General features: G+C 51.3%; 1 protein-coding gene across 1 annotated transcript; it reads right to left on the reverse strand.

The window, feature by feature from the left end:
- Positions 1 to 537: 537 nt before the first annotated feature.
- Positions 538 to 21,560, reverse strand: TFAP2E (transcription factor AP-2 epsilon). Its single transcript, XM_066265087.1, has 7 exons — positions 21,534 to 21,560; positions 20,736 to 21,218; positions 20,108 to 20,159; positions 5,692 to 5,914; positions 4,266 to 4,384; positions 3,593 to 3,734; positions 538 to 1,528 (listed from the first exon to the last, which is right to left on the reverse strand). Exons 1-7 carry the CDS (start codon positions 21,558 to 21,560, stop codon positions 1,246 to 1,248), a joined length of 1,329 nt encoding a protein of 442 aa, XP_066121184.1. The 3' UTR covers positions 538 to 1,245.
- Between the last annotated feature and the right edge of the window lie 1,625 nt (positions 21,561 to 23,185).

The following is a 23,185-nucleotide window of genomic DNA, read 5'->3' on the forward strand; positions in this document are numbered from 1 at the left end:
TTAAGAAGACAGGAGAGCTGGTTTAGAATTGGCTTAAAACATACACATACACAGCCACAAGCATTCACACTGACATACATGCAGACCCACCATCTATGACTGACATGCACACACAGGCCCACAAGCCACAATAATATATACATACAGACCCAGAGTCACTTCACACACAGAACTAAAAGCCACACTGACAAACCAGACAGACCCACCAGCTGTACCCATTTCACACAGATGCGCCCAGCCCCTTCTCCTGACTGCCCCTTAGAGGTCCCACCCCACTGTAACCCCTCTTCCTAAGTCCCAGGGCCTCTTGCGAGGCAAATCCAGGTCTGGGCTGAAAGCGGACAGGGGAGGATTTCACATCCAATGAAAAGATTTTATTAAGAGAACGAGAAAGCATTCTGAGAGTTGGATTGACTGGCAGGGTCAGGAGGAACAACCGCAAATACAAAATCCCAGTGACAACCTCAAGGTCCCTGATACATTTTTCTTCCCTCCTGCCACCCCCCAACAGCCCTTTGTGAGAAAAAGCATCCTCTCCATCCTGGTCCAGATGAACATCTCAGTGTGTGAGCAGAAAACAGTGAAACAAAGGTCCTCAACTCCTTGGGAAAAACAAGTTGCACTGGACATTTTTAAACTTTCAAATTTAATTATAACACACATAAATAAATAGGACAGACAATGACAGGACTGAAGTGCAGCCTGGATTCAAGTTCTAAAATTTGTGCTTTGTCTTTGTTCCTTGAGGCCCGCCCCTGTCCACTTCTTTCCAAGAGTAGGAGGGGCCCAAAGAGCCCACTAGGGTTTTCCTGCCAGCACCTTTATTGTGGGGGCAGAGATTCTGGAATGACAGATGCCAACTCTTCAGTAGCACCACTGGTTTGTTAACAGTCCCTCTGCCATCTGTAAAAGCAGCAAGGACTTGGACCCTAGGAGCACCCATTACTTCCCAAGCACCCTAATGGGCAGGGCTCACCCCAAGAACCAGGCTCTTCCATGGCCATTTCCTGTTCAAACACACGCTCAGCAATCCAGGGTCAGACAACTGGGCCCTTATCAACAAACCACCACAGAGAGGCCACCCCCACCTTTTCCAACCCAGGCCCCTAACAGGAGTTTCTGGATGAATGCTCTCTTTCTGGCCTGACTCCGACCCCACCTTTCAATCCTTTCAGATCCACCCCCAGGAGCTAAGACCTCACTGCAGGCCTTGGGAGCCCCTCAGGGGTGGGGCCAAGGGAACGGTTATTTCCGATGCTTGGCATCCTTCTCTGAAGCCTTGGTGTCACCATGCCCACTGCCCTCACTGCTTAGAAACATCTTGTCCAGTCCCTTGAGTGACTCCAGCACGTAGTTCTGGAAGGCAGTGAGGGCAGCACAGATGGCTGGCCCGCCGAAGCCATGGGTGATGAGGCTAAAGTGTGTCAGGCAACTCTGCACTCCGGGCTCCAGGATGAGTGCTGGGCGGCTGTTGCCCAGGGGCGAGCGGTCCTGAGCCATCAAGTCTGCAAACTCCTTGCAGATCTGCCTGGTGAGGGAAGGCGGGTCAGAGGTTAGAGGTCAAAAGTCTGAGCCCAGAGAAGGACCCACATGTGCTGGACACTTTATATATATATATGTATGTATTTGTATTTGTATTTTTAATTTATGATTGACCCTGCCAATAGTCTGCAAATAACAATCATACCCATTTTATAGAAAAGGAAGCTACGGTTCAGAGACATTATCTGACTTGTCCCGTATCACACAGCTGGTAAACAGTACACGCCAGTACCCTAGAATCTCCCTTCCTGTGGACCGCCTGCCCATGTTCAAAGTCTAGCTGTACTACCATACCCAGGAGGCTCTCCTCGACCCCCTCTCCCTGTCTCACTCCCACCCCAAACACCCAGTGCTTCATAAGAGCCTTGTCTTTGAAATTATTAGGGAACAATCCAGAATCTGCCTTGAATAATTAGAATAATAGCTGACAGTGAACATAAACTGAGGCCTCGATGCTGTTCCAAGTGTATCATCTCAATCCTCACAATCAGTCTGCACTGCCATTACCATCCCCATCCTCTGATGAGGAGACTGGTTTCAGACAGGTTAGATGACCTGCCCAAGCGCCTAAGCCGAGACCTGGGTCTAGCTCCAGCTTGCCGCCATTATTGTTTCTTTCTGCATCTTGTGTGTGGCGCAGGCAGGGGAATCACTCATGTCTCACCTTCATCTCACCCGGGCCTCTTAGGCGTGAGTGGGGCCCGGGAAGTGTTTGGTGAGTTAGCTGGTTAATAAGCGACGTGAGCCTCGATGTGTTTCTCCATCTACAATATGAGCAGCCTCAAAGGTCCCATGCATCATGGAAGTCCTTTGAGTCTGCGATTCCACTTCTGTCTAGGGGGCTTGAGAAGCCTCAAAGAGGCGAGGGCGGGGTTGTGATTTGAAAGACTGCATTAGATGGGCGTTCTGGATGGTGTTCTAAGAAGGAGAGCAAACCCAAGGATAGGAGGGTAGGAGAGAGCAAGTACGTCAGTTGGGCAGGGTGGGGTTTGTGTGGGCCTGATAGTGGGCCCCTCAAAGGAGTCTGGACTTTTACCCTACTGATTGGTGGTTTTCAATTTTTTTTTTTTTTAAACTGTTTTGTAGCCTTTTTTTTTTTTTTTTAAATTTTTATTTATTTTATTTATTCATTTTAGAGAGGAGAGAGAGAGGGAGAGAGAGACAGAGACGGGGGGAGGAGCTGGAAGCATCAACTCCCATATGTGCCTTGACCAGGCAAGCCCAGGGTTTCGAACCGGCGACCTTAGCATTTCCAGGTCGACGCTTTATCCACTGCGCCACCACAGGTCAGGCGGTTTTCAAATTTTTTATTTTTACTCCTTACCTCTCTCCGTCTCTGTCTCTTCTTGCAATGGGATTCTTTCTAGAAACTAAATCTTACTGGAATACCAGTTCATTAAACAGACCCCAAAGCATCCCCACAGACCTAGTTTGAAAATCAATACAGTAACAGTGGGAACCATTGAAGGTTCTTGGGCGGGGGCAGTGCATGTGCAGGGAGTCCGAGGGAACAGTGGGCTGCTAGAGTGAAGTCTGGGAGTGAGATGAGGCAACCAGAGTAGAGGTGGCAGCATGAGAACAGTGGTGAGGGAGGCACCAGCAGGAGCTGCAGAGCGGGTAAATGTGAAGTAAGGATGAGGGGTGATCAACCTGGGGCCTGGGTGGGCTTGATGCCCTCATGGAAGTCACTGAAACAGAAGGGTGGATGGGTAAGGCTCAAGCAGCAGGAGCAAGACCATGGGAACTCAGACTCATGGTAAGACCAGGGCTGGTGGTGCATGGGCAGTGTATGGGGCTGTGGCACAGAATATGCAGTAAGCCTGTCTGTGAAACCCTTTTTGCTGATTCATAGAACCCAGATATGTTCATATATGTCCATGTGTGCTCTGCAGCATGCACAGCAGTGAGTCTAGGTGTGCTGTGTGTGGTCTCATCTGTGCCCATGCTTGGAGTCTTGTGTCTGTGCATTGCATCTGCATGTGCCTGTTCACGGCACCCATGACAGCCTGCGCATGGCGTCCAAAAGTGACTACACTGCACCCTCACTTACTTGGCAGCCAGCAGCATGTTCTTGCGGCTGTGCATGTCCCCAGGGTCAGCGTGCTGTCGGCACAGGTACTCGGCAGCTGCCTTGGCTGGGAACTCGGTCTCACAAATGTAGCCGAAGTCTCGGGCCAGGTGTATGGCCTCTCCTGGAGGGAGGAGAGGCAGACAGATCAGCCTGGAGCACCACCGTGGGCCTCTGACATGCTGGCCAGCGCCCATCCTGCCCCACCTGGCTCTATAGGTACCGTCCTCCAATTTCCCCCTGCAGCCTGATCCTGCTGCCCTCCCTTGGGGCCACCAGGGCTGGGCTCTGAGTTCAGGGATGGGAGCTGATCCTGCCATGTAGCCCAGAGTCTGAGCTCGAGATGACCAGGCCCAGAGTCATCAACCTCCAGGAAAGGGACTTAACCCTGTCACCCGTTTACCTCATCCAAACACTGGCCACTTCTCCCCACCACACAAACACATGCAGACATGCTCTCTACTGCATAGGCACGTGCATGTGTGTGCACGCACATACAAAGTCTATACACAAATGTCACACACATCACTTATCCATGACAGAACAAACACGTGACTAAACACCCTCCTGTATTAGAGAAAGTCACATGTAGTCACACTGGATGACACAGGTCCCCTCATGTTTGCACTAACACCCACCCTCAGGTCTCACTCACCCTCCACCAGTGAAGTCAGTAGCGTCACGTTGGCGGCCTTGCGGCGGCCAGCTGGCAAGTTGAGCCCAATCTTCTCCAGGCGTTCCCGCAGGCACCGGCCACCATTCTTGGACTTGGCCCTTCATATGCACAGAGAGAGACAGACACACACTATGAAGATGAGTGAGAAGCATGCAGGCTAAGTGACCTTGCTGCCTCCACCAACCCCTGCTGAGGCTTGCGTGTGGCCCTGGGAACAGTCTGGGGCCTCTTTCAGCCTGGTCCCAACCTCCTTTTAACCTCATTGGCTCTGTAGCCAAGATGGGGGGGGGGGTCAAGGGACTTAGCATCCAGCTCCAGAGCCCCTCATTTCTCCTTAATGTTCTCAATAGCAGGACAGCCCAGGAAGGGGCACCTTAGCATGCCAGCTAGGCCATACACAGCTACCCAGGACACACAGACCTTTATGCAGAGATGCACTGGGACAAGCAGACACAGACACACACAGCTACATACACAGATGAGCACACACTGATGGCCAAGAATAAACACCCCCCCCAAAGGAGACAGACATACACAGAGACACACACACTCAGACACCCCACGACACATAGGAATAGAGAGACAGATGTGCATACCAAGTCAGGATCCCGGGGACATGTACAGACACTCACAGATTCAGACAGTCCCCTCTGGGGTGCTCATAGAGACCAGGAATAAGGAGATAACCCCACACCTGCACAAATGCAGCCCGCCCAGAGGTACAGACATCAAAACATACATATGTCTAGTTCCAGATGTACATGCAATCACATTCACACAGGGCAGGACACACTCTAGCCAACACATCCCACTAAACGTAACACAGGAAGCTCACGTTTATGGACACATATCCTCCCGGCAAACCCCTCACCAACATGCACTCATGTATGCACACGCATGCACACACCACCCTCAGACACACCAAAACTTATAGGCCTGAAGCGAAAATACCTGATCCAGGCACAAAGATATGCACAGAGAAAGACAGACACACAACTAGAAGATAACTGGACTCCAAAACAGACACACCAGAGAGGCCTAGGCTCCACGGGGAACAGGCTTTGTGTCCTGGGGGTCCCTTTCCTAGAGGAGGGGGTGGAGCTGGCACTCTCTCTTCCCCAGACCCAGCCTGTCCATCCTGCCCAGTGCAGGTGAGCCTTCCAACCCTTCCCTATGTCTAGGCTTGTTCCTCTTCCACACCCCACCGCCAAGGCCACAGACCTGTGATTGCTGCTGGGGACCTGGGCCTGCCCTCCGAGCAGCACAATCCCCAGGGAGACTGAGGCATAGATGACCCTGAAGCCCGGGGTGAGGCTGACCCCTCTCTGATCCCCTGAGGAGGTCGGAAATGACCTCAGATTTTGACCCAGGCACTGTGCAGGGAGGTGTGGGCTGGCCTTCCTACCTGCGAAGGACACCACCCAGGAGTGAGGCGTTGAGGCACTCGGGAGGCGAGAGTCGCCGCTGGACCTCCCCCACTGTCACCTTGTACTTGGATGTGGAGCTGAGCAGAGAGAGCCGGCCTGGCACAGAGCAGAAGACCTCACTGGGGTTCGTGATGCCGCCAACCAGGCTGTCTTTGGCCAGTGAGAGGGCCGGGAGGCTGCTGGCTTTGGAGGGGATGGGGACTGTGAAGCAGAAGCAAGAGCAAGGGAGAGAGAGACAACACTGAGCCAGGACCACAGGCACTGGCCAGCTGTGGAGCGAGCATCTGGTGACACACCAGCTGTGTGTGGGGCACCACACTTCATACCGTGCACACACTACACATCTAAGTGTCCCAGCATTTTTCAGAGGATGGTTGTACTATCGCTGCATTTCAAAGAAAGAAACTGAGACACGCTGAGGTTAACGTGACTCACTCAAGTTCATTCAGCTAATGGGGGATGGAAATTGAACCCAGAGCAGTCTGGTTCTTGAACCTATGTTCCATTCACTGAGCCAGGCTGGTTCCCTGTTAAAACTCAAACAGCTCCAGCAGACTCCTGGAGTTTGGGCGTATGTGACCAGAGAGGGAGTTGAAAATGAGGAAATGGAGTCTGAGCTGGAGGCAGGATTCCTGGGTCACTGTGGCAGGGCCCAGGAAGATCTGCACCATCACAAGGAGTCCCCTGCCCACTTGTGGTCCCTTTGTCTTCACTATCCCCCAGAGTAGTGAGGGGGCAGAGAGGTTATGGCCCCATTAGGCCTCCAACCCTGGCCCCTTCCTGCCAAGTCACTCTGAGATGCTCAAGGAGACCAGGAATAAAGAGACACATGCTATAGCCCTCTCCTCCAAATGCTCTCTAATTATCTATGAGGGGCAGAGCAGGGAATCTGAGAAGCTGATTTTCTAAAATGTACTTGGATACCTTTGGCTCTAAAAGGAAGTTCTTCCTAGAGTCTAACCTCCATCTTCCTGCTTAGCTTCAGGGAAAGGAGAATAATTGATACTTCCCCTGGGGCTTATCTTCTTTCAAGGAAGTGAGAGCCTTGATAGAGAAGGCGGGTCTGTGTGCTGGTAGGGAATCAAGTGGGGAGTCTGTGATCAACAGTTACTGAGCTCTCACTATGCTATGTGAGAAGCCTCAGAACAACCCACAAGGGGGCTATATTTATTATTCCCATTTCACAGATGAGAAAACTGAAGCCTAGAGAGATGAATAATGCAAGATCAGCCTGACCTGTGGTGGCGCAGTGGATAAAGCGTTGACCTGGAAATGCTGAAGTCGCCAGTTCGAAACCCTGAGCTTGCCTGGTCAAGGCACATATGGGAGTTGATGCTTCTAGCTCCTCCCCCCGTCTGTCTCCTCTCTCTCCCTCTCTGTCTCTCTCTCTCTCCTCTCTAAAGATGAATAAATAAAATAAAATAAATTAAAAAAAAACAAGATCACAGCTGTAGACTTAGAACCAGCAGCAAACCCTGAATTGTGGTCTCAAAGACAGTGCTGTTAACCCTCCAGCCATTCAGTAAGTATGTATTTGCTGAGCTTCTGTGTGCCAGGAGCTGTGTGCGGCCTCGGGAACACACAGGCAGACAAGGCTGACAGGACTCTGGCCTGGCAGGGCCCCTCTAGCTTTTCCCTTTCTGGATGTGGATGCTCCCGTCCCTCTTCCCTCACCTCCAGCCAGAAAACCCAGTGACGCCCTCCAAATACCCTCTCCCACCCTATCCCACCCATCACCATGTCCTGCGGTCTTCATTTCTCCATATATGCAGTCACTTATGTCCTGCCTGATATTAGTACAGCCCCTGCTCTGGTCTCCCTGCCCTGCTCCAGAGGAATTTTTTTTTCCATTAAGTGAGAGATGGAGAAGCAGGGAGGCAGAGAGACAGACTCTCGTATGTGCCCCAATTGGGATACACCTGGCAAGCCCCCTAGAGGATGATGCTCTGCCCATCTGGGGCCGCTGCTCCATTGCTTGGCAACTGAGTTATTTCAGTGCCTGAAGCGAGGCCATGGAGCCATCCTCAGTACCCGGGGCCAACTTTTTCATTTCAGCCATGGCTGTGGGAGGGGAAGAGAGAGAGGAAGAGATAAGGGGGAGGGGTGAAGAAGCAGATGGGCACTTCTCCGGTGTGCCCTGACTGGGAATCAAACCTGGGACTTCCACATGCTGGGCTGATGCTCTACTGCTGAGCCAAATTGCCAGGTCTCAGAGGGATTTTTCTGAAACAGGCATCACCTTCCAGCCTAAAACTGGTCTGTGCCTGGTCAGTTCCCAGAGAAACACATCCCAGCTCTGTAGCTGGGCGAAATGAGGTCGCCTAACCTTCAGGAAGCACTGACTCTATACCCAGTGCTTTACATCAGTGGTCCCCAACCCTTGGTACCAGTCTGCAGAGAAAGAATAAATAACTTATATTATTTCCGTTTTATTTATATTTAAGTCTGAATGATGTTTTATTTTTTAAAAATGACCAGATTCCCTCTGTTACATCCCTCTGAATCTAAGACTCACTCTTGACGCTTGTCTCGGTCACGTGATACATTTATCCGTCCCACCCTAAAGGCCGGTCCGTGAAAATATTTTCTGACATTAAACCTGTCCGTGGCCCCAAAAAGGTTGGGGACCACTGCTTTATATGAACAGCTCCGCAGAGAGGATGACATTATCCATCTCATTTCAAAGTGAAGACACAAAATTCTGGCACAGCAATAAAGAGCATGAGCTCTGGTCATGGACTCCAAAGTTCATATCCTTACCACCATCACGCCCCACTTCTCCCTCCTTTGGGGCCTGGCTGTGCCTACCCCTCTTGCCTGGCCCCCCATTTATCCTTTGGCCTTTCGACCCACACTGACCAACAGAAGTATACTGTGAGCCACATACGGAAAGTTGTATTTTCTCGTAGCCTCATTTTAAAAAATGTAAAAAGAAACATGTAAGGTTAATTTTAATATGTTTTATTCACCCCAATATATAAAAAATATTATCATTGAAACATAATATTTTAAAAATAACTAATGAGCTATTTTACATTTTTTCTTTATACTTAGTCTTCAAAATCCAATGATATTTTACACTTACAGCTTATCTTAATGCGGACTAGCCACATTTCAAGTGCCCAACAGCCCCATGTGGCTAGTGGCTCCCAGAGTGGACAGCACAGCTCTAGACTTTGAAAGGGGAAGCACAACAGGTAACAGAAGTCAGCGAGATGCGGTGACAGGTGACAGGTGACAGGCTCTGCCCTGTATAAAGCTGCTCTTGGCTGTTACTGTGTTAGACGTACAAACATTCCAGAACTCCTGGTTTGTTTGTTGCCAGTGAGACCAGAATTCTGGATTTCTATATGAAATCTGTTTTTTTTAAACATTGACAACTGACTCGAACATTGAAAAACCCAGCACAGGCCAAACAGAACATGTATAAAGTGCGACTGGGATGTGGGGCCACCAGCATGAGAACTGCTCACAGTCCAGCTCAGGGCCCCTCCTTCCCAAGCTTCAGTTCAGGCACCACCGCCACCGCAAAGCTCCCTGGGCCCTCCACCCAGCTCCCTCTCACCCCTGATCCCTCTCCTACACCCTGAACTTCCTGTCTGCTTCTGCTCCCATTGTCCCCACCAACTAGGAGTGCCTTGAGGGCAGAGTCTTGGCACAAGTGCCTGCCAGTGAATGTGGAATGAGTGAGTGAGGCAAGGGCCTTTGAAATCTGAAGTGGGAAAAAGAGTGATGATGGCCCACAGCCCAGGTGTGGGGGCCGGGTGCTGGGGGAGCCCCATCCCTTTGATAGCATCTAATAGTAAAATTGCCCTTCTTCCCTGGGTCCCTATTTCAGGCGCCAGAGAAGGGTCAAAAGGTCATGGATGAGGGTGAGTGGAGAAGTAGAAAGCTGGGGGAGGTAGAGAAAATGAGCAGCACACACATCCCACCCCAGGTTGGTTCCTTGTCCCAGAACTGGACCAAAACTAGGGTGGGGCAAATGAGACACTATCCTGGGGTGCAAAATTTAGGAGGCACGCCCTGGCCAGATAGCTCAGGTGGTTAGAGCATCATCCCCAAGCACAGAGGTTGTCTGTACAATCCCCGGCCAGTGCACATAAAGGAACAGATCAATGTTCCTTTCTCTGTCTCTCTCTCTCCCTCCCTTCCTTTTTCTTTTTTAAAATATTTATTTTATTCAGTGAGAGGTGGGGAGACAGAGACAGACTCCCACACGTGCCCTGACTGGGATCCACTGAGCAAGCCCATTAGGGAGTGATGCTCTGCCCATCTGGGGGCGTTGCTCAGTTGCTCAGCAACCAAGCTCTTCTTAGCACCTGATGCAGAGGCCATGGAGCCATCCTCAGCACCCAGGGTCAACTCACTTCAATCAAGCCATGGAAGAGAGAGAGAGAGAGAGAGAGAGAGAGAAGTGAGAGGAGGAGGGGGAGGGGGAGAGGTGGAGAGGCAGATGGACGCTTCTCCTGTTTGCCCTGACCCGGAATTGAACTGGGGACATCCACACACCAGGCTGACACTCTACCTCTGACCCAACCATGGCTTCTTTTCTCTCTAAATTCAATAAAATAAACAATAAAAAATGTTTATTAATTTAAGGAGGCACTGAAAAAAATCTCAGTAATCAAGATAGTCTTTTTTTTTATTCTGAGTTATTCTTTTAACTTAAAATTTTTATTTTTAATTTATTGTGTTGACATGGTTTCAAGTGACTGACTCAATATAACATCCTCTACATACCACATTGTCCCCCCCAAGATAAATAGTATTTTTATGCAGTATTAAAAAAATTAATGAAAAAGCCCATGCCGACAAAATATCAAAAATTTTAACAGGGCTCTGATCCTGCTGTTGCCTGAACCTGCCTCAGTCACCTTACCCTAACTCAGCCCTCTCCCAGAGTGAAGAACAAGGACGTCCTGACTGGACAGACACACTGGCACTGGACATGTAATAGAAGCCAGCTCCACCTCTCACCCCAGTGTCTCTCAGACCTGTTCATAACCCCAAGGTCACTGGCTTGAGTGTGGGGTCACTAGCTTGAGTGCAGGGTTGCTGGCTTGACCATGGGATCATACACATGACCCCAAGGTCGCTGGCTTGAGCAAAAGGTCACTGGCTCAGCTGGAGCCCCCTGCCCCCATTAAGACACATATGAGAAAGCAATCAATGAACAACTAAGGTTCCACAATGAAGAACTGATGCTTCCCATCTCTCTCCCTTCCTGTCTGACCCTATCTGTCCCTCTGTCTCTCTTGCTAAAACAAACAAGCAAGCAAGCAAACAACAACAACAAAAATACCTGGGGCCAGCCTAACCTGTGGCTGCACAGTGAATAGAACATCGACCTGGAATGCTGAAATCAATGTTTTGAAACCCTGGGCTTGCTTAGTCAAGGCACATACAGGAAACAATCCATGAACAACTAAAGTGAAGCAACTATGTGTTGATACTTCTCATTCTCACACTCCTCTGTAAAACTAATAAATAAATAAAAAACATTTTCTTTTGAGAGGCAGAAAGAGAGAGCCAGAGAGTCAGGAACATCGAGCTGTTCCTGTATGTGCCTTGGCCAGGGATTGAACTGACAACTTCTATGTTTTGGAATGATGCTCCAACCAAGTGAGCTATTTGGTCAGGGCTATATAAATAAAATCTTTTTTAAAAAATCTTGAACAAACAAACCTGGGGCCAGATCTTGTGAGAGGGGAGAGAAACTAAGGCTGCATGAGGCTGTTTGTATGCAAACAGTGACATGGTGACCACATGTGTTTCACAAAAATGACTGCAAAAATTATATTCCCTGCCGTAGCTAGAACAATGAGGATGAGATTGTGCATATGCACACTTACTCATTCAACAAGTACCGAACCGCAGCTATGAACACATAGTCTCTATCTTCCTCGAGTATTGCAGGAATGTGGCAGCATGCATATGGATATCTGCAAGTGCTTTTGCTCCTGTTGCTAAATTTAAACATACTATATCCCAGATTTATGGAAACATAGGTGCAGTTGAGTGTAGGTGCATGACAGGTGGAGATGTGTTTGTGTGTATGAATGAGAGATTTTGCTGCTTCCTTTTGTCCTTCCCATTTTCCTCAGAGCCTCTTTCCTCAAAAAAAAGTGGCAAGAGGACCCTGACCAGGCAGTGGTACAATGGAAAGAGCATTAGACTGGGACACAGAGGACCCAGGTTCTTTTTTTTTTTTTTTTTTCATTTTTCTGAAGCTGGAAACAGGGAGAGACAGTCAGACAGACTCCCGCATGCGCCCGACCGGGATCCACCCGGCACGCCCACCAGGGGCGACGCTCTGCCCCCCAGGGGGCGATGCTCTGCCCATCCTGGGCGTCGCCATATTGCGACCAGAGCCACTCTAGCGCCTGAGGCAGAGGCCACAGAGCCATGCCCAGCGCCCGGGCCATCTTTGCTCCAATGGAGCCTTGGCTGCGGGAGGGGAAGAGAGAGACAGAGAGGAAAGCGCGGCGGAGGGGTGGAGAAGCAAATGAGCGCTTCTCCTATGTGCCCTGGCCGGGAATCGAACCCGGGTCCTCCGCACGCTAGGCCGACGCTCTACCGCTGAGCCAACCGGCCAGGGCCAGAGGACCCAGGTTCAAAACCTCAAGGTTGCTGGCTTGAGCGCAGGCTCACCAGCTAGAGTGCGGGGTTGCTGGCTTGAGAGTGGGATCATGGCCATAACCCCATGGTCGCTGGCTTGAGCCCAAAGGTCACTGGCATGAAGCGCAAGGTCACTGGCTTGAGCAAGGGGTCACTCGCTCTGCTGGAGCCCCTGGGTCAAGGCAAATACGAGAATGCAATCAATGAACAATTAAGGTGCCGCAACAAAGGATTGATGCTTCTCATCTCTCTCCCTTCCTGTCTGTCTGTCCCTCTCTCTATCTCTCTTTCTGTCTGTCACAAAAATTAATTAATTTTAAAAAAATGGCAAGAGGAAAGGAACCCTTTCCCTGGCTGGGTAGCTTAGTTTGTTAGAGTCTTGTCCCAATAAGACAAGGTTGCAGGTTCAATTCCCAGTCAGAGCATATATAAGAATCAACCACTGAATGCATGAGTAAGTGAAACAAATCAATGTTTCTCTCTCTCTCTCTCCTTCTCTCCCTTCCCTTGTCTTTCTAGAATCAATAACTAAGAAAAAAGAAAAAAAAGAGTGATGGAACCTAAGGTGAGGGAAGCAGGCAGCCTGAGAAAGGGATATTCATAGAATTAAGCAAGAACAGATTGCAAAGTAGGGTCACGGGTTTGTCTCCCACATCACAGTGACTCCTGAAGTGGAAATGTCTAGTCACAGTATCCCTGGTCACACAAGCAGAAGCCATTCACATACACTGCACACTCCTACAGATACAAGAGCTCCTAGTTATTCATTTGTCAGACAGGATGCTCACACATGTCTATATATTATCCACAGGTGGTAGAAAATGGTCTGATCATTGAATCTGGGGAGTATGCAACAGACTGTCCCAGACAGCTGGTTTAAATGGAAATCCCACCAGAGGAAACATAGGAGGAAAATCTTTGCAACCTTGGGTTGGGCAAAGAGTTACTAGATACAATACCAAAAGCAGGATCCATAAAAGAAAATGATAAATTGGACTCTTCAAAATTGCAAATTTTTACAGCTCAAAAGATACTATTGCCCTGGTCACTTGGCTCAGCAGTACAGCATTGGCCTGGTGTATGGAAGTCCCGGGCTTGATTCCCAGCCAGGGCACACAGGAGAAGCGCCCATCTGCTTCTCTACCCTTCTCCCTCTCCTTTCTGTCTGTCTCTCTTTTCCCCTCCTGCAGCCAAGGCTCCATTGGAGCAAGGTTGGCCCGGGCACTGAGGATGGCTCCATGGCCTCTGCCTCAGGCGCTAGAATGGCTCCAGTTGCAGTGAAGCAATGCACCAGATGGGTGGAGCATCACCCCCTGGTGGGCATGCCAGGTGGATCCTGGTCGGGGCATGTAGGAGTCTGTCTGCCTGCCCCCCCCCACTTCTCACTTCGGAAAAATAAAAAAAAAAGAAAAAAGAAAAAATACTATTAAGAAAATTAAAACACAAACCACACACTTGAAGAAAATATTGGGAAATCATATGTCCAATCAAGGATGTATATCCAGAATATATAAAGAACTCATATAATTCAATAATAAGATAAACAACCCAATTATAAAATCATCAAAATATATAAATAGACATTCACTAGAAATGATGTATGAATGACTCATAAGCCATTCCATGGCTCAATAAGCCCATGGAAAAGCGCTCAACATCATCATTAGAAAAATGCAAATTAAAACTATACTGAGATACTACTGGGATGACATAATTAAAATGATAGACAATATCAAGTATAGGTGAGGATGTAGAGAAACTGGAACCCTTACACATTGGTAGTGGGAATGTAAAGTAAAACAGTCACTTTAGGAAATAGCTTGGCATTTTCTTAAAAAATTAAACACAAACTTATCATAAAATCCAGCATTTCCTTTCCTAGGAATTTACCTAAGAGCAATGAAAATGCATGTTCACCTTAGGTGGTGGCACAGTGGATAGAGCACTGGCCTGATGACCCAGGTTCAAAAACCCAGGTTGCCTGACCTGTGGTGGCACAGTGGATAAAGCGTCAACCTGGAAATGCTGAGGTTGCTGGTTCAAAACCCTGGGTTTGCCTGGTCAAGGCACATATGGGAGTTGATGCTTCCTGCTCCTCCCCCCTCCTCTCTCTCTCTTTCTCTCTTCCCTCTCTATAATGAATAAATAAAATCTTAAAAAAACACACACACACACACAAAAAAAAACCCCAGGGTCACTGGGCTTGAGCGCAGGGGTTGCTGGCTTGAGCATGGGACCACAGATATAATCCCATGGTCACTGGCTTGAGCTCAAGATCGTTGGCTTGAGCAAGGGTTCACTTGGTCTGCCGTAGTAACCTCAGTCAAGGCACATATAAGATAGCAATCAATGAACAACTAAGGTGCTTCAACAAAGAATTGATGCTTCTTACCTCTCTCCCTTCCTGTCTGTCTGTCCCTATCTGTCTTTCTCTCTCTGTCTCTGTCACAAACACAAAAAAAGTACATCCACACAAAGACATGTATGTGAATGATTATAGCAATATTATTCATAATAATCCAAAAGTGGAAACACCAAGTGTTCATCAACTGATGAATGAATAAAAATGTGTTACACCTGGCCTGTGGTGATGCAGTGGATAGAGCATCAACCTGGAATGCTGAGGTCACAAGTTTGAACATATGACAAGCAATCAATGAACAACTAAAGTGAAGCAACTATGAATTGATAGTTCTTGCTCCACCTCCCCTCTTCTTTCTGTAAAAGCAATAAATAAAATCTTTTAAAAAATGCACTATATCCATACAATTGAGTATGTACTCAGCAATTTTAAAAAAAGAACTACTTATACATGCTACAACACAATGAACCTCAAAACATTATGCTAAAAGAAGCTATATGCAAAAGCATGCATATGTATATGTTCCATTTATACAACATATCTAAAACATGAAAATTTATAGACTGAAAGATGATCAGTGGTTGCCTAGGCTTGGGGTGGGAATGGAGATTAACTACAATGGGAATGAAGGAATTTTGGGGGGTGATAGAAATGTCTAAAAATGAATGTTATGATACAACTATAAATTTACTAAAAGTCATCTAATTATAGTCTTACAGTGGGTGAATTCTAGGTATATAAAGTTTACTTCGCCTGACCAGGTGGTGGCGCAGTAGATAGAGTGTCGGGCTAGGATGCTGAGGACCCAGGTTTGAGACCCCGAGGTCACCAGCTTAAGCGCGGGCTCATCTGGTTTGGGCAAAGCTCACCAGCTTGGACCCAAGGTCGCTGGCTCGAGCAAAGGGTTACTCAGTCTGCTGAAGGCCCACAGTCAGGGCACATATGAGAAAGCAATCAATGAACAACTAAGGTGTCACAACGAAAAATGATGATTGATGCGTCTCATCTCTCTCCATTCTTGTCTGTCTGTCCCTATCTATCCCTCTCTCTGACTCTCTCTGTATCTCTAAAAAAAAATAAAATAAAATAAAAATAAAAATAAAGTTTACTTCAATAAATTGGTAAAAAAAAAAAAAAAAAAAAGGCAAGTTCCAGGGTGTCCCAGGGATTTCATTCAGTAGATGTGGGGTGGTACCCCAGCAATCTGCGTTTTTAACCAGTACTCTGAAGGATTCTGATAAACATAGTTCCTTGGACTACATTTAGAGCACCACTATTCAAGGGCAGGGTGGGGGTGAGGCGGACAGCAGGAGGAAGGCAGGCAAAAGGGGCAGTAACCCTCTTCCCGGCCCACCTGAGTTTCCTCATCTCCCCCAGTGGGACCTGCTGGTTGATTTCTTCTCGCCAGCTGCCACAGGGTTTCTTTTAAATAATGCTCCTACCATTCGCTCCCCTGAGGCGCCCTCCACACTCCGCATGGCACTGGTTTTTCAGGCAGGCAGGGTTGTGCAAGTGCAGGGTCAGATCCTGTCTTTATGTAAAATTTTGTTATTTTATCATGGATTTTTGTATTATTTTTATTTTAAAATATTGCATTATGTATATAAATCTTGTCTCGGGGTCAGAACCTCACCCTCAGCCTGGCCCTGCTTGGAGATTCACCTGGAAGCCTAAACCCTTGCCGTCCCCCAGGGGAGCAGAGGAGAGGGTGACTGTGTATATCAGCTACTGCCTACCTCAGAGACGCCCCGGGACTGGACAATGGAGCCCACCAGAGAGAGACCCCCCCACCCCCACTAGGCAGCCCACTCTCCTCCGGAGGGCAGAAGGACTGTTGCAGTTCTCATCCGCAAACCACCCCCCCTCCAGCTTTGACTGTATAAACTGAAACCCATGGAGATTTTTAACCTTTTTAATCTGTCTGGCTCTTCTCTCCACAGGGCATTTCCAGGCTCAGTGCCGGCCATTCAGGCTTTGCAAACGTGAGGGCAGTGCTGGTCCCTGGAGGTCCCGACCTCGGGGTGTGCATGGTGTGCAAACGTGCGGGAACCGCTTTGGCTAAACAGGTGGTCTGGCTGCAGCCCTGCTCCCAGCGGGCAATTTTCTCTGCTGTCACCGCAGTTCTCTGGTCACGCCACCAACTCCTTGGGGGCCGTGAGTTAGCGACCTTCTTTGCCCTCAGGCGCTTCCGACCGACATCGGGAACCTCTGTCGAGTCCTCCGGCACTTGCATGGCAGCTGTGAGGACCCCATTCCCACCCGGGCCCTAAGCTGAGGCTAGTGCAGTGAAAGCTGCTGGGCCCTTTATACACCTCCTCTTCCAATGCACTTAGACTTCAAAACCCATCAATCATCTATTCAACACCCACTGGGTGCCTAGGGAGCTCAGTTCTAACGTCTCTCTTCCGGGAAGACTCCCAACCTCAGGCATTCACTGCTCCTCCTCTGGGCTCCTACCGCGACCTATCCAGGCCCTCTCACTGCCCTTCTCAGCTGAAAAGTATTCCTGTTCAGGTCTGCCTTCCTCACCAGACCCAACTGCTTTCTGTGCCCCTAGGACAGGTCGCAAAACTGGAAGGGACAAATGTGAGCAGAAAATGGAGCCCCCACTTCTTCTCAGGTTGGCCTGGGCCCCATCTGCCATCTAACCCACACCTTGGGTGCAAGCGGCTGCGGACATGCAAGTGTGTGGTCGGGCGGGGGCTTTACCGCCCCTCCCCTCCAGGACGAATGCCTGGAGCAGTGAAACTTTTACAACAAAGGTGTGAGCGGTGAGGACTTCTAGCCTTTCCTCCCAGTGGTGCCCCGTGGATTCCAACCGTCCTCTCTGCACAGCTGCCCCTCCCCCCAGGACCTGTGCGAGCTGGAGGAATCAGCTAGCCAAGATCAACTTTCCATAAACCAGGGCCCGGGTGGGAATGGGGTCCTCACAGCTGCCATGCAAGTGCCGGAGGACTCGACAGAGGTTCCCGATGTCGGTCGGAAGCGCCTGAGGGCAAAGAAGGTCGCTAACTCACGGCCCCCAAGGAGTTGGTGGCGTGACCAGAGAACTGCGGTGACAGCAGAGAAAATTGCCCGCTGGGAGCAGGGCTGCAGCCAGACCACCTGTTTAGCCAAAGCGGTTCCCGCACGTTTGCACACCATGCACACCCCGAGGTCGGGACCTCCAGGGACCAGCACTGCCCTCACATTTGCAAAGCCTGAATGGCCGGCACTGAGCCTCTCTTCTCGACCAAAGGCCCGCTGCGTCAGTAGAAAGCCAAGCTCCTGGCTTGGGACCAGGCACTTCCATTCCAAAGGTAGCCCCTTGGCTGTCACCCCCACACACACACACACACCCACACACACCCACACACACACCTTATCCGCAGCTCTCCAGGCTGTGACTTGACGTCCGGGGCGGGGGTGCTCAGTGCGCAGTCCCAGCTCAGGTCGCCAGCACTCCACCTCGCTGCATTCAGCCAGGGACTTGCTGACACTGTGGTGCAGCGGGTGCGCAAGCCTGCGCCGCACCACAACCACATCTGCCTCCCCCCACCCCACCCCGCCTGCCCCCAGCCAGCACAGCAGCACTCTGGGCCATCCTGGCTACACTCGTTGTGTTCTTGGCATCACCTTTGGGATTCCTGAGCACACCTAGGACCCGGGAATTTGTGGAAGCTAATGTCCCTTAAAAGAAACCAACTCTGGGGCAACCCCAGTCTCCCCTCACAGCCAGTCTTCCCTCCTTGCTCTGGTCTGGGGATTGGGGCTTAAGGTACTCAGAGCACCAGCTGATCTTTCTACTCTTCCCCAGGGCAGAGGTCCCCAAGTTCCTTCCCAAAATGCAGGGGGATGGCCTTCCCCAGGAGTCAGTGAGCCTAGGTCCCCCAGACCCTCCAGTCAGGGCAAGAGTCAGGAAGTGGGGGCTGCGACGATGATCATATCTCTAGGTTGACCGAGCCCTTTCTTCCAACCAGTTCAAAAAAGTCCACTAAAGCCAAAGAAGGGCCTGCCCGGAAGAGCTGGGTCCTGAGTGCACACCTCCACTCTAACTTCAGGCAGTGGGGCTCCCAGGGTCCTCCCAATTTCTAGCTCCGGGTGACACAGCCTCAATACCTGGAACCTTGTTCCCCCAAGTTCCAAGAGGCCTGTCCCTTCAGTTTCCCCCTCCCCCACACACATATTTTTGGTGGTCCAGTTCCTGGAAGTCCAGCCCCCATTGCCCACCTCCACCTCCACCTCCAGCCCCAGCCCCAGTCCCAGCCCCTGCTGGGAACAAGTGAAGGGCAAACAGAGCCTGGGGTTGAATTCACTCTTGAAAAACAACTTGAGCCAAATCCCACGGAAGTGGTGTCAGCCTAGTCCCTCTGGATTCCTGCTCTGCATTTGTCCCAAACCTAAGGAAACCACCCAAGGTTTGGACCCTCAGAATCTGTTTCTTTCTTTCCTTTTCCTGACACAGCCAGAACTTGGTCCTTAAACTGAAAAATCCACTGAGGGCAGGTCTCAAATCCTTGGCTTTTACAAGTCCAGAGACACAAATACCACTGAGAATACACAGGGAATGACCCTCACGTGCTTAGAGATTCTCAGAACCAAAGGTCAAATTCTGGGACACAACTGAGACCCTGACACACACACAGAGATCCCCGAGCACACAGAAATATACACTAACTCACACCACACAGTCACAGCAATGGAAACACACACACCAAGAAATACCAGGAAAAAAAAAAATACCAGAAAGACACCTAGGAAAGGAACATACAGGCATGTACAGGACCTGAATTCACAGACACCCAGAAGCAGGCAGGCCCTCACCCTTCAGCACACAGCCTAACTTACGATATCACACACCAACTCCCCTAATCCTAGATGCCAAAAGAGACCGCTTGCAGAGAAAATTCCCCGGAGAAATTCAACTCCTCCTCCCCCATTACCCTCCAAGGCCCTATGAGAAGGAAGGGGCAGAAATCGCTTGCCAGACTGGCAACTGGTAAAACTGTAGTGTGGAAATCATTTAACGAAATTCGTGGGAACAGCACCCCCATTCTCACCTCTTAGGAATTAGGGAAGTGGTTTAACTCGTTCTGCAAATTAACTCCAGATCCACAAGAGCGCCCTCCCCTCGGTAGGGAGACGCTAGGTCCCTGTGCGGCTCGACTGGGGGTAGAGGGAAACCGAGTGAGAGCTGATGGATTTTGCCCACCCCAGGCCGCAGGCTCTGGGGCCAACTCACCAACTTGCACAGCCTGCCAAAGCTCTGGCCTGGCTCCCCAGATTCCACTGCTCCTTTACTGGGCCAGGAAGAGTGCGCCGAGCTCAGTGACGCACGGGAGACACGCTCCATGAAGGAAGAAAAGGGGTCTTTGCGCCCAGGGCCTGCACCATCTCGCCCGGTTCTGCCCTGGCGGATGCACGCCATTCCTTACCTTTCTTGATGACCGACTGGTCCAGGAGGCTCATTCCGGACTCATCCATGACCTGCAAATAGGAGAGGCGGTGTAAGGGCGCTTGTGTACTTAGTGTCATGTTGCCTCCCAAGTCCCCGCTGTCCCTGGTCCCAGTCCTGTCTGCTCTTCCCTTTGCGCACCACTATAGCCTTGGGCGGCCACAGGCGGGACCAGGATTCACCAAGGGTAGGGACCGTCTGTGCAGCCGACCTTGGCCCCGGGTACCTCACGGTGCTATAAGGGAATTTCGAATCTTAGGCAATTCCTCTGCTTCTCTTCGCGCCAGGCACAGACTGCCCTAACAGACCGGGACTGTGCATGGATGCCCTAAAAGGCCCAGCGAAGAGGGAGAGCAGTAGCTCAACCCTTTCCCATTTACTCCACTGAAGGTTGACGCCATCCAGACACCGCGCATAGACTCAGCGCCAGGCCGCCTTAATGGCCAGGAAGCATCTAACCCAGGACGTGGGACGCATCCTTGGAATCGTGAGGGAGAAGTGGCAGGCAGGGAGAAAAGTCGGGTTCCGGTATTCGTTGCTCTGTCTCCAGCCAGAGCCCTAAATCACCGCGGCAGGTCCTGGCCAATCCCAGACCGTTCCGGCCTCACCTGCAGGTCCTCCAAGCCGGGCGGCGCCGCCAGCCCGGGAAGGCCGAGGGGCGCGTCGGCCAGGCCGTGCGCGCCGTCGGCCAGGCTGTGCAGGAGTCGGGGCACAGCGGCGGCGTAGTCGCGGCGAGGGTCTAGGCCCAGGGCGCGGGCAGGCGGCGCCAGCAAGCCGGGCGGCTCGTCGTGGGCGCGGGCGGCGGTGCGGGGCGCGGCCCAGGCGGCCTGTGGAGGCTGTGGCTGTGCCAGGGGCGCCAGGCCGCCGTAAGGGTCGCCGGCCAGGTGGGGAAAGGCCGCGGTGGCGTCGGGCGCCTGGCTGTAGGGCAGTGGCGGCTGCGGGTAGGGCGGCGGGAAGTAGGGCGGCTGGAAGTCGGCGGCAGCGGCAGCGGCTGGCGTGTGGCAGAGCGGCGGCGCCGGCCCGTAGGCCGCCTGAGGCAGAGACGACAGGCGGGTCCCTCCAGCCGCTGCGCCCAGCCCGTCGGGGCGCTCCTGGGAAGGGAGAAGGGCGCGTTAGGCTATCCATCAACAGTTGAAAGGAGTTCAGCCCGAAAGGACCCTCCTCCTGGGCAGCTCGCATGGGTCCAGCTGCCGTCCTACCCGCTTCCCGGGGCCGGGGGTTTACGTCTGAGTGACCTGCGGGCGCAGGAGCCTCGGGCTGGGGACAGCGGTCTCCTGCGCTCACCATTCTTGGCTGGCGGAGTCCCTGAGGCCCCTCCCTCCGAGATTTCGTTGGAGGAGGAGGTCCGGAAGGTTCAGCACTCAAGCTTCACGCTGTCCCACGCCCCCGGACCGGAGACTACTCACCATGGGGGAGTAAGTGTGCACTAGCATGGGGCAGGTAGCGTGGGGCGCGAGGCGTGGCGGCAGCGGAGCCCTCGCCCGACGGCCAGCGCTGCGGGAAGAGGTGCGGGAGCCTGCCCGGCCCACTAGGGTCACTGGCGGCGGTGGGGTGCAACCCAGCCCGGAACCCAGCGGGTGACGGGTCCTCAAGTGTGGGCGCCCCCGGGAGAGTCCATGGGGGCGGGAGGTGGGCCGGATGGACTGTGATCGTACTTGGAAAAGTCGGACTACGGGTGCCCAGCGCCCGCTCTTCTTTGAGCGCAGCCTGCTCCATGCACTCTAGTTATAGTGGCGGGGGCGCGCTGGGCCTCCGGGGGCGCGCATTAAAGAGACACGCGGAGATCGCTTTCTTCCTTTTCACCAGCGAAAGCTCTGGGGGAGGCGTGGCTTTAGCGCGACCCCACCGGGTGGATAACGCGTCGTGAATTAGACCCGCGTCCCGCGGGTCTCCTAATGTAGGAGGATTTAACGGCGGGTGCACCGGACGCGCGCCCTGGGCCCCGACTTTGGAAGGGCCCCGCAAAGCCCCAACTTTACACTTTTTTTCTAATGTAAGGGGCCCAATATTTTCTTCTGTGCCCGGGGCCTCAACCGACCTTAATCCGCCTCTGCTCCCAGCTGCTGTGAAAGATGATTCAAGGCTGCGACACAGGGGCCCTAGGTATGAGTCTAAACTTTATTGCTTCTTCGTCTTTGAGCAAAGCACCACTCTTCTTTTACCTCAGCCTCCTTGTCTGTAAAATGGGTATCTGTCCTTTTAACCATCTCACCGACTGTGGATGTGGAAGAAGTTTGTGAGCTGCAGTCTCAAGCCCACCAGTTTATGTGCATGCATGTGTCAGTGTCTGTGTGAGTGCTTGCGTGTGTGTGTGTGTGCGCGCGCGCGCGCGGGCGCGCAGGGGGCATCACAGTCTCTCAATGCTTCCAGATCAAAGCTCCTCTTAGGGTACCCACTTACCTCAGGCTTCCCAGGGGTTGCTAATTCCAGTGGCAAGCTGGAGTCTGAGGAAGCTGGAGACACAATCTGGTCAGTGTTGCCTGGACTGGGGTTGGATGTGAGCTCCACCTGAGGGTTTACAATGTTTCCAAAGCCAGGAAGACTGAGGCTGATTGAATGTGGACTTGTTGAGTAAATGACACTTGTTGTGTAAGTGACACTGTGTGGACGTATGTGGTCCTTGTGCTAGCATACTCAGGTGTGTGTTCCCATGGTAGGTACTGGCTGGCTCTCAAGCATATTCCAGTCTCTGTAGTTACTCCATCTTTCTTTTCCCAAAACCCAATTTTGCCCTGCTGAGAGAAATAGGGACAGGGATTGGCAGGGATTAAAGAAAAGGAAATGAGAGGAATGCTAAGGGAAATGAGAATTAAGAAAGCAGAAGGAAGGTGTTTTTAAAAAGACCATGAGAGCCTGGCCTGTGGTGGCACAGTGGATAAACCTTCAGCCTGGAATGCCAAGGTTGCCGGTTCGAAACCCCAAACCCCGGGCTTCCCTGGTCAAGGCACATACTGCAAGCAAGCAATGAACAACTAGCCTGAAACAACTATGAGTTGTTACTTCCCATTCCATGCTCCCCTTTCTGTCCTGTCTCTGTAAAATCAATAAAAAAAAAAAA

The sequence above is a fragment of the Saccopteryx bilineata genome, chromosome 3, assembly GCF_036850765.1.
Source record: "Saccopteryx bilineata isolate mSacBil1 chromosome 3, mSacBil1_pri_phased_curated, whole genome shotgun sequence".
Classification (NCBI taxonomy): Eukaryota; Metazoa; Chordata; class Mammalia; order Chiroptera; family Emballonuridae; genus Saccopteryx; species Saccopteryx bilineata.

Bases quoted from the DNA above. Each gene is read 5' to 3' on its own strand.
- TFAP2E (XM_066265087.1), bottom strand. From the start codon at position 21,560: ATGCTAGTGCACACTTACTCCCCCATG. The intron at 20,160-20,735 runs GTGAGGCCGGAA...TCCTATTTGCAG, and splicing joins CCGGCTTGGAGGACCTGCAG to GTCATGGATGAGTCCGGAAT. The intron at 3,735-4,265 runs GTGAGTGAGACC...TCCTCCCTCCAG, and splicing joins ACTGACTTCACTGGTGGAGG to GAGAGGCCATACACCTGGCC.